This window comes from Pseudorasbora parva, chromosome 18, assembly GCF_024679245.1.
Source record: "Pseudorasbora parva isolate DD20220531a chromosome 18, ASM2467924v1, whole genome shotgun sequence".
Taxonomy (NCBI): domain Eukaryota; kingdom Metazoa; phylum Chordata; class Actinopteri; order Cypriniformes; family Gobionidae; genus Pseudorasbora; species Pseudorasbora parva.
This window is the reverse complement of record NC_090189.1, coordinates 25,803,261-25,814,620: the sequence shown is the minus strand read 5'-3', so window position 1 is coordinate 25,814,620 and position 11,360 is coordinate 25,803,261. Positions and strand designations below refer to the sequence as shown.

The 11,360-nt window shown below is 37.8% G+C and overlaps 1 protein-coding gene across 3 annotated transcripts; it reads left to right on the top strand.

Annotated features, from left to right (window-relative positions):
- The first annotated feature begins 2,195 nt into the window (after nucleotides 1-2,195).
- LOC137046870 (uncharacterized) lies at nucleotides 2,196-5,575 on the top strand. 3 transcript variants are annotated; one of them, XM_067424311.1, is made up of 5 exons: nucleotides 2,196-2,222; nucleotides 3,455-4,010; nucleotides 4,242-4,385; nucleotides 4,528-4,777; nucleotides 4,873-5,575. In XM_067424311.1, the coding sequence occupies exons 2-5, from the start codon at nucleotides 3,987-3,989 to the stop codon at nucleotides 5,088-5,090; spliced, it is 636 nt and encodes a 211-aa protein (XP_067280412.1). In that variant the 5' UTR covers nucleotides 2,196-2,222; nucleotides 3,455-3,986; the 3' UTR covers nucleotides 5,091-5,575. The 3 variants fall into 3 exon arrangements, 2 of the variants coding, with proteins under 2 accessions (XP_067280412.1, XP_067280413.1); XM_067424312.1 differs by lacking the exon at nucleotides 2,196-2,222 and having other exon boundaries at nucleotides 3,203-4,010; nucleotides 4,528-4,653; XR_010899101.1 differs by lacking the exons at nucleotides 2,196-2,222; nucleotides 4,528-4,777 and having other exon boundaries at nucleotides 3,203-4,010.
- The last annotated feature ends 5,785 nt before the right edge of the window (nucleotides 5,576-11,360 follow it).

Here is an 11,360-nt window from a genome sequence, read left to right as displayed (position 1 = left end):
TGTGCCAGGAAATGACCGCGAGGCCTATTGCAGTTGGTGCAGGAAATCTTTTAAGCTAGTGACGACAATGGGTGTTACGGCCCTGGACTCCCATATGAAGGGTGAAGGGCCAGCGCCAACCACCTATTGGCCCGTTCTGTGCACCGCGGATCTCTTCGGTTACTGAAACAGCTCTGACTATCAATAATGAAGACATTTCTACAATAGAAATGCCACAACAGCCAAGGAACATTTTATCGTACTGTGGCTCGACACCAACTCTGCGGGCAGAGGTGATGTGGGTCCTTAAAACAGTCTCTGAGCACCACTCTTACACTTCAAATGAAAACGTTACAGAGATTTTTAAAATCATGCTTCCTGACTCCGACGTTGCAGCTACATTCTCGTGTGGAAGCAACAAAACGGCATATATTACTAAATTCGGATTAGCTCCCTTTATAACGAAAGAACTGACTGACCATGTCAATATGTCCAACGGGTTTGTGATCATGTTTGACGAGCAGTGTTGCCACAGTTACTTTGAAAAAGTAATCTGATTACTGATTACTCCTTTAAAAAGTAACTTAGTTACTTTACAGATTACTTGATTTTAAAAGTAACTAAGTTAGATTACAAGTTACTTTATTAGTTACATTCAGCAGTTGCCGACAACACCCCTGCCGCCTCAAAATAGAAATGACAACCGTTTTTGGCAACACACTTTATTGCATTTATGCCCGAGCCTGACGGCCCCGACTTTTTTACGCCCCTTTTTTAGGCTTCTCCTTCGTTTTATATTTATTTTAATAATTAAAATGAACAATGAGATGTGCTGGTGGAAACAACATGAGACCATGATAGCTTGCGCCACTGTCAAGATATGGCTCGCGCAGGGTTAAAGAGTCCGTTTCTTCAGTGCAGCTGCTAGAGTTATGGCCTTTTTACAACTGGTTCCTTCATTCGTTTTCTCTGACCAGGTATCTATCTGATTGTGAAATGACCAGGAGTAGGCCTAATGCCTTCCCAGAGTCTTTCGAGACGTATTTAATTCCGATCACTCAAACAAACCAATTCAGAAGGTGCATGAAAGCATTTCAGACGAAACCAGACAAATGTAAATGTATCTGGTTGTTTAAACCACATGTGTAAATTTTACTCCTGGCAAATAATTAAAAAATAAATGTGTGAGAGCGTGTTATGTTGTAGTCAGATAGATATGACGGTGCTACTGCAACATCGCTGCAAATGAGTAAAGCAAGCCAACGCATATGGCCGTAAATGAAACTTTAAAATAAGTCACACAAAACACAATCATCTTCGATATAAATTAATGAGACTAATGATCTTACCAGTGCTTAGGTCGCTTTGCTGAAGTGTAAGGTTGGCTATAAGACAACCTGCATGTACTTTTTTTCCCCTTTAGATTGTGTAGCCCGTTTCGTTTTTTTTTTTGAGCGCCGTTGCGAGCAGTAGGCTAATCTATCAGCCTGCCTCAGCTCGTCAAAAATGCCTTTGTGGTGGTATAATAACTAGCCTACTTTGTTTTTGATGTCAAAGTAGTTATATTTCGTTTCGTTTCTTTATTAAGTTCATTTCGAAAAATGTTTAGAGCAATTTTTTGTTTGTTAAATTAAAGTTTTAATTTTTTTATGTGACGACCCAGTGAGTTAACCGCATGTTCAATAGCCTATAGTCTCTCAAACCAACTCTTGAATTGTCTTGCCTATATAAACTTTAATTTAACAAACAAAAAATTGCTCTGAACATTTTTCTTAATTAGGTTTATAAATAAACGAAACGAAAAATAACTACTTTGACATTAAAAACAAAACTGAATTATTTTAATGGCTGCAACAATGTAAAAAAATAAAATAAATAAAAAACACGGGCTCCAGCCGGACTCGGGCTGAGAATTTTGATAAGCTGTCGGTTTTTACTAAGGAAAATGACTAAAATAGTAACTCACAGTGACTTGGATAAGTAACTTTAATCTGATTACTGGTTTGGAAATAGTAACGCGTTAGATTACTCGTTACTGGAAAAAAGTAGTCAGATTAGAGTAACGCATTACTATGTAACGCGTTACTGGCATCACTGTTGACGAGAGTCTCAATAAGATGACGAAAAGTAAGCAGTTGGATCTTCATATTCGCTACTGGGTGGATGACCACGTCCAGTCATGATACTTCGGCTCGCAGTTCATGGGTCATGCAACGGCGGTGGACTTGCTCAAACATTTCAAAGTAAGTTTTTATTCTGAATTTTAAAAATGTTGTGTTTTTTTATTTATAAATAATATTTGATATAGTAAAGTAACATAACACGACCAAGTGAGCTGTTCTATAATATCACGATTGCAAATGTTACGTTGAATGTATAGTTTAATAAACAAGTAGCCTAGCTAATATGTAGTCACTTACAATTTAGACACAACAATTTAGACACAATAATCGTTTTGTTCTATTTCAATGACGAAAATAGTTACAAAAGATACAAAAGAAAAGCAACACTAAAGTGCTGTGTTTTGTTATTGAATGATTCAGCATTTTGAACAAATCGTTTTAATGAATGACTCAATGATTCATTTATTAAGACGGTCACTTGCTGCCACCTATTGGTTTATTGTTTAAAGGCATCATTGTTTTTTTTAATATTATTTGTTTAAACATCAATCTCAATTTTTATTTTATTTATTACAGTTGCAATTTTGCAGTGTAAATGACTTATATGATTGATAACGGCAGCCTTATTATTAAAACTGAATTTGATCAAATGTAAGAATTTGACAGGAAAGAGAGTGCATATATATAGTAAGGTTTAAAAACTGTCCTTATAAAAGTAAATAACGCCCTGGTGTAAAAATCACAATTATGCAGATTTAAGTATGTAAAGTCTGATGAGAATATTGCTTCAAAATAAATTTGATTTATTTATGACAGACATTATTTTAAAAGTAGAAACATATGTCATTAAAAATGTATTGTAACATTATTATGAAAACTTTCTTATGTGTGATTTAAATGGAAGTAGCTTACAAATAAATAATTTTTAACCTTTAATATTAGAATGATGTACCATCTGGGGTTCCTTATGGTTTACTTTACAGTGAGAGATTTTTTTCTTGTTATGTACTGTACTTGATAGGCCCCAACTTAATTAATATGATATCAAATTGTTTTAATTATTGGTTTTATTGTTTATTTTTTTACTTGAAGGAAATGCTTGAAGCAAAATGTTTTCTTGTCAGAATGCACCAGAATGCTCCATTTACATGTTTAAATCATAAACCCCCCCTACAACAAATTACTTTGTAAACATGTCACCATTTTCCCCAGTTGTGAGTTTGCATGGTCTGAACCTGTATCTCACCACTCAGACAGAACCCTTTAACATTGAGGCCCCAACCTCCATCACACTAGCTATTATGTAGGCTATATAATGTCTTTGTTTAAAATTTGCTTTTCATGTCTTTTAGGAGTGTGTATGTGACCTTGACTTGAGGAAGATGGTCTCTGTGTCTATGGATGGACCCAATGTTAATTGGCGTTTTTTTGAGATGCTGCAGCAGGAGCATGCAGAGCATTTTGGGGGTGCTCAGCTGGCAGTGGTGGGGAGTTGTGGCCTGCATACTCTCCATAATGCTGTCAAATGTGGATTCACCGACTGGCATATGGAGAAGTTCCTAAGAGCTCTGCATACAATTTTTCACAATGTGCCAGCAAGAAGGGAGGATTTCTGTAATCTCACAAAGTCCAAAATCTTCGCTTTGCCTTTTTGTGGTCATCGCTGGGTCGAGAACCTCCCTGTGTTGGAGAGGGCCCTTGTCATCTGGCCAGACCTGATGAAGTATGTTGAGGCTGTTAGCACCAAAAAGCTTCCTAACCCTGGGACATCCTCCTATGATACCATTGCGGCAGCAACCAAAGACCCTCTCATACTGGCAAAGCTTCACTATTTCATGGCAGTGTGTCGAAGTTTAACACCTTTCCTCACCAGATACCAGACTGATGAGCCTGTGCTGCCTTTCATTGGTAATGACATGGCTGAACTGCTGAAGGATTTTAAAATCTCCTCTCATTCACAGTTACGCTAAGACTACAGCTAAGACTGAATGAATTAAAAATGCAAATATTTTGAATAGTCAGATAAATTAGGCTCATTTAATAATACTGAAGAAAAGAAACATTGTAAAGTCAGAGTGCTTATTTTGTATTGTAAAATATTTTGTATTCTCAAATATGTATATTTTTGTCTTTTCATAGAGTTTGCTGAGGCGATTCATCAAACAAGAACTTCTCAATGATGCCACACCTCAGCATTTGGTCAGGCTTGATGTTAGTGACATGCAGTCCAGGGTTCATCTAAGAGCTGTTGATATTGGCATTGGAGCTGAGGCTGCAATAAAGGTATTTAGGAAATACATAATGTGTGACCAGACTGCTCCTGGTGTCCTTGTTGTTAGACCCGTCTACTCAGCCCCTCACTGGATAGAAGGAAAGAGGAGGGAGAGGAAGCTATTTACTTAATTTAGTCCCCATTTATCCTTAGGAACGTCAGAAGCAGAGTAGATCCACTGAGGAGCTTTCTGTCCTCCAGTTCAGAAAGGAATGCATGGAGGGTCTGTCCAAAATTGTGAAGAAGATTCAAGAGAAGAGCCCTTTGAAATTCCCAACTGTAAGGCAAATTACTTGTCTTAACCCAGCTGCGATGTATTCAAATCCAGAAATGTGTCAGGGCCAGATGAAGTGTCTAGTTAAAAGGTTTCTTCAAGACAAGCAGTTAGATGCGGTTGCTACAGGTACATAAGATTAAGTCCTGACGTTAGGCATACAATTTACAAAAGAAACACGTGTACATTTGATGTGAGTGCTTTTTCTTTCACTCTTTCTTTAGGTTATCTGATCATTCAGCAATTTTCACAATTGCTGTCCCTGGAGGTGAGGAATGAGAAGTTCCTGTCTTTCAAGCCCCTCGAGAAGAGGCTGGATGTGTTTCTCCATCCTTATATAAGTCACCCTACCCACAGCTCTGGGCTTTCATCAGAAACCTTCTGCTCCTCTCCCATGGGCAGGCTACGGTGGAGAGGGGCTTCTCTATCAATAAACAAGTAGAAACTTGTAATATCCAAGAGGACACTGTCATTGCACAAAGTTATTTGCGATTACGTGTCCATGCATGGGGGTGTTACCAAGGTGCCCCTCACACCAGAGCTCCTGTCTTCAGTCACATCAGCAAGGGTGAGGTACAGGATGCATCTTGAAAGTGAACGAAAGAAAAAAGAATCTCAAGCACATAGTCAAAGAAGAAAAATTATTGAAGAGGAGTTGGAGCAGCTAAAAAAAGACAAGACAGACCATCCAGGAAGTTGCGGAGCATCTGAGGAGGGATCGAGACAAGATGGCAGAGGAGGCTGAGGGCAAACAAGGCAGCAAAATGGCAGAGCTAATTGCCAAGTCAAACGCGTTGAAAAGAAGCTACAAGCAGAAGTTGACAGAACTTGAGAGCCTGGGCGAAAAAATTGCAACCAACTCAGCAGAGCTGCGAAAGCTGTAGTGTTCCACACCAAGTTCAAATCTATTTGTTTATTACAAATCAAACGTGTTACGCTGTTGCGTATGTATTAAATATGACTGATAATTTAAATAAAATGTTTTATTTAATTCAAGTAGCCTACTTGTACATAATTATTTTCTAGGGTTCAAAATTTATACAGATTTGACATTTTTCCCTCATACTTATGTCAGAATGGGTACGAAGTTGGCATTGAATTTCATTTAAAATGGTATTAAAAAGGTCTTAAAAAGCCTTGAATTTAATTTGGAGGATCCGGGTACCCTGGTTCTCTCTGCGCACAGAAAAGCCAGACACCTTGTCCCCACATGGCAGGATGTAGACGTCCTGGAGAGCGGTCAACAACTCCCTTTCTCCACTTGCTGAATTCACTGATACTCTTTCATGAGAGCAATATGTAAGTGTATCATATGGGAAGCCTGTTCTACATTTGTTCAACAATCAAATCTTAGCAGAGAAAGAGGGAGAAACAGAACTGTCAAAATGCATCAAGAAGAAGATCCTGGACTACCTGAATAAGAAGTATGATGATTAGGAGACTCAAGAGTTGCTTGGCATGGCTTCTGCAATTGATCCCACATTCAAGCTTAAGTACATCAACCAAGACAGAGTTGAAGCTGTCAAGATTTGTTTGAGAACTGAAATGGCATCAATATCTCCAGTCATGAAGGTAATACTTACAGGTTGTGTGGGTCATTTATATAATATAATTTAGTTTTGGCCATTTTCAGTATTAATTTAACATCAATAAGACGTCCTTACTATTCTAGTAATAGTATTGAATAGTTAATATAATGATGCAAGATGTTGTTGCATTCTCCCTTATTTAAAGGTAATATTTGCTGTTTATTTGCACAATGGAAATATTACATAAATGCAACTGAGTGAAAATATCGTCCTGGATGTTATAAAATGGAGTCACATGCCTTTTGATGGTAAATTTCCCACTGAGGTATGTTATATGGCATGCTAGTTGATACGCTTTGTTTAGTGGATGGTTTGTAAGTCTTTAAGTCTACAGTTTCAGACAGTGATATCACACATTTACTTCAGTTCACATTGCAGTTTTTACAATACATATTGTTTAGAAGCAGCTTTACAGAAAATGCATGTTTATGTTACAATTAACAGTAATCTGTTCTCAGAGGTGACTGTGTCAAAGTAATGTCCATTTATGAGCACCTAAAAGCAGTTACACATTGTGATCACAGTGATTACAACATATGGAAAAATTGGCAGTTTTGTATGTTGATTTTGTTGCAGTTTCTTATAAAGATATCGGCCACTAACCCATTTTTATTTCCTTTTCAAATCCCGTTTTTACACAAATTTGCCATTTGACTGTTATCACACACTTTTAAAGGGGGGGTGAAATGCTGTTTCATGCATACTGATCTTTTTACACTGTTAAAGACTTGGAATCCCATACTAAACATAGACAAATTTTCAAAAGTTAAGGTGGACGTTTGATGGGAGTATTTCTTTGTCAAAAATACTACTTCCGGTTAGTCATAAGTTTCGGCAAGTTTTTTTCGATCATGGGTCCACTTGACGTTAAAAGGTCGGAATTTCCTTGTATGGGCCGTATGGACAATTCTACCGGAAGAGCGTGAGAGAGAGAGCGAAAGCAACAGGCTATGCCCATCAAAGCGGGGCTCGTAGGCTGCGCTGCACAGGTGATGTGACTTCAAGAAATTAACAATGTCACCAAAAAAGTGCGTTTTTGGTTGCCAGACCAAGACAGTACTGTACAGATTGCCAAAAAACCCACGTTAAGGCAACAGTGGATGTAATTTGCTTTTCCGGATCAGCAACTGAGTTGCGCAAAGGTTTATGTCTGTTCACTGCATTTCGGTGCCGACTGTTTCATAAACAAGGCCCAGCTCGACGCCGGATTTTCCGATCGCCTAATGCTGAAGGATGGAGCAGTCCCAACGATAAAGGTCCCAATGTTAGAACCGCAGGCGGTGAGTAAGACTGATTCATGTCTGTGTTTTTGCCTATGCCCATCAAGTAGCCCAAACATGATCACGTATAGTTAATTGATCAATGGAGCATGCGATGTGTAGTGCGTGTACATTTGTTTAGCTGGCCACTATATGTGTAACTTTATGTTTGTGTATTGTAAAAGCACTCCAAACAACAATACACAAAGAGTGGGGAAATATGTTGAACTAAATAAGCACGCTTCTTCATTCAAATGCGCTACTATTCCATGTCTTTCTATGTAAACACTAGCCTGCCGTGCAAAACCAGTCCGCTTACTACAATTGTCTACACAAACCACGCGTAAACACACACACACATGCACAACTGCACTTCCCACATGTACACCTTCAAAGACAAAAATACGACGATATAATTCAAGTATAAATATGTAAATAACACAAGTCGCTAAGCATATTATATAATTAGCGTATAACTTGTACTACATAGAGACGTCCTGCTCTAGTCGTTTTTGCTGCTGCTCCTGTTCAACTGCAGCCTCTGGGTCTGATTCCGGATCATAGATGTATGGCTGTATCTGATTAAAAGCCATATTTTTATTTTGAATAAAGTTTTTTCCCGCTGTTAGGGATGACACAGCTTTACGACGCACTCAACACAATTGTAACAGTGTCACGAACTGTACATGGTTCTAGTGGTTGTAGTTTTCATCCTCACCACCAGGGGGTCCTAGAGTGCTCCCTTGGTATGGTTAAAAGATGAGGAAGTAGTAGAGTAAGATAGAGGACAGCATGGTGTGCTTTGTGTTCCTTCTTGGCCTTGAAACATCCTTGTTGGGAAACCTAGTTGTTTGATGCTCAATTGTAAGTAATGTTTGATTATAACCACTGGATGATGTATATTGAATAACTTTATTTCATACTTAATGTTATATGTGAAATTTAGTCATGAGGTAACTGTTATTATGCCTTGAGATTGTCGTGAACCCCATTTTAAGTGGGTTGGTTGAATGAATGTTTGTATTTTCTTTTATAGAAGGATTCTTGATTATGGGCATTCTTTCCATGTTCATCACCATTAGGGATGGGTATCGTTAAGGTTTTAACGGCATTACTACTCTTAACGATACTGCTTATCGGTCCGGTACTTTAACGGTATTCTTATCGGTACTTTTTGAGATTTATATATATATATATATATATATATATATATATATATATATATATATATATATATATATATATATATATATATATATATATATATATATATATATATATATATATATATATATATATACCCCATACACACACACACACACACAATTAACAAAGATATACATTATATAGGCCATCAGTGCTTTAATTTCAGGAAGAATTCTAGTAATCAAATGTAAAGTAACACTGCATAGTTTATCATAGATAGCCTAAATTAATTCTTATTAAAGCTGAAGTTATTCATTCAAGAGCTGTGAGTGATTTTCTCTTTGCATTTGGTTGTTTAATTCTCAGTAATTCGTCAGCATGTTTATTTACACCGCTGCCTCTTTAAGACAGACGTGCAGATCTATAGGCGACTGATAATAGGCAGATGCACTACATTTTCTCCCAACTATCCATAATAACAACGTCCATTTTACGCCCGTTTCACACATACTCCGTCTGCAGTGCGTGTGCGTTGCGTATTTTTTTCCGTACCCATGTTAACGGATGACAGCGTTCACACTGCACGCGGATGCAGTCCGTCAGTCCGTTCCAGGAGCGTTGCGTCTGCAGCAGTGCACGGATCGTTTTCGTACCGAGTCTATTTTTTGCTGCGCTGCGTTGCTGCATTAAAGTGATAGAACATTTTTCGCATTAAAATAAACATGTACTGACGCGAAAATCTAGTAATTTCAACACGGATGCATATCATTTAAAATATACTCTTGTTTCAAAGTCAACACATGGCTTTTTTTCTCAAGTAAAGCAACAAAACGACACCTTACCTGGCATTGAGGTAAAAAAATGTGCCATAATGGATAGCACTCGTACTTTCTTGGAGGTGAAAAGCAAAGTTCTTTATGACCCGCAGGATTTCTTTTAAAAGGGTTTAAAAACGAAAGAAAAGACGAGGGTCGGCTGTTTTTGAATAGACTATTCTAAGTTTCTAATTTAAAATGTTTATGATTTTAGGCTATAACCTATGTTTAAATGTTTTGCCTTTTGTGTGAGCTAAATCTAAAGTATATTAATATATAAATATGAATTAATGAATTGAAAAAAAATGTTGTTTAAATGTAGGCTTGTAGCCTACGTTAACCTGTCTACTCAGAAAGATTAAACAAAGAGAATTGCAATTCTGATGAGCCAAGATCAGTAACAACTTCTGGATTTTAAATAAAAAATCATTAATAAATGCTGTGTTTGTGGTATGTAAAAGCGGATCAGTTGCGGACTGCAAACGCAGCATATGTGAAAGGACTACAGGGTGTGGGGCTCCTGCAACGCATACGCAACGCAACACGCACCGCACACGCACTGCAGACGGAGTATGTGTGAAACGCCCGTCATACTCCGTCTGCAGTGCGTGTGCGGTGCGTGTTGCGTGCAGTCCGCAACTGATCCGCTTTTACATACCACAAACACAGCATTTATTAATGATTTTTTATTTAAAATCCAGAAGTTGTTACTGATCTTGGCTCATCAGAATTGCAATTCTCTTTGTTTAATCTTTCTGAGTAGACAGGTTAACGTAGGCTACAAGCCTACATTTAAACAACATTTTTTTTCAATTCATTAATTCATATTTATATATTAATATACTTTAGATTTAGCTCACACAAAAGGCAAAACATTTAAACATAGGTTATAGCCTAAAATCATAAACATTTTAAATTAGAAACTTAGAATAGTCTATTCAAAAACAGCCGACCCTCGTCTTTTCTTTCGTTTTTAAACCCTTTTAAAAGAAATCCTGCGGGTCATAAAGAACTTTGCTTTTCACCTCCAAGAAAGTACGAGTGCTATCCATTATGGCACATTTTTTTACCTCAATGCCAGGTAAGGTGTCGTTTTGTTGCTTTACTTGAGAAAAAAAGCCATGTGTTGACTTTGAAACAAGAGTATATTTTAAATGATATGCATCCGTGTTGAAATTACTAGATTTTCGCGTCAGTACATGTTTATTTTAATGCGAAAAATGTTCTATCACTTTAATGCAGCAACGCAGCGCAGCAAAAAATAGACTCGGTACGAAAACGATCCGTGCACTGCTGCAGACGCAACGCTCCTGGAACGGACTGACGGACTGCATCCGCGTGCAGTGTGAACGCTGTCATCCGTTAACATGGGTACGGAAAAAAATACGCAACGCACACGCACTGCAGACGGAGTATGTGTGAAACGGGCGTAAGAGACTCTCCAAGCCGGTCATTTTGACATAGATGTTTGTGTACATTTGATCGTTTAGACGCGATGTGTGAAACCGAAAGTGTAATTTGCTCATCACTTTGCGGGCTGTTTCGGAGCGCGCGCCGACTTGGGAACAATCTCTTGCGCACATTTTTGTGCTTTTAATCGCTCTTTTTATTATTAAACGCATCACACAATTTACCAGCAGTTGCTAGACTGTATTTTACAACAATCACCGATCGTGCTGATTCTGTCATCACGTTTGAGTTATATGACAGCGTAGGCTACCGCTGCAAAGGGAATTAAGTTGCGCTAGACATAAATATTAAAATTATATTCTTTGCCAAAATCTAAAGCCAAAATCTTTGCCAAAGAAGCCAAAATCCAAAATAAAATCACATTATCACGATCTAGTGTAAAGTATAACCAGGCTATGTTTGAATGTTTAGTTCTGTCCTCCGTCCGTCATCA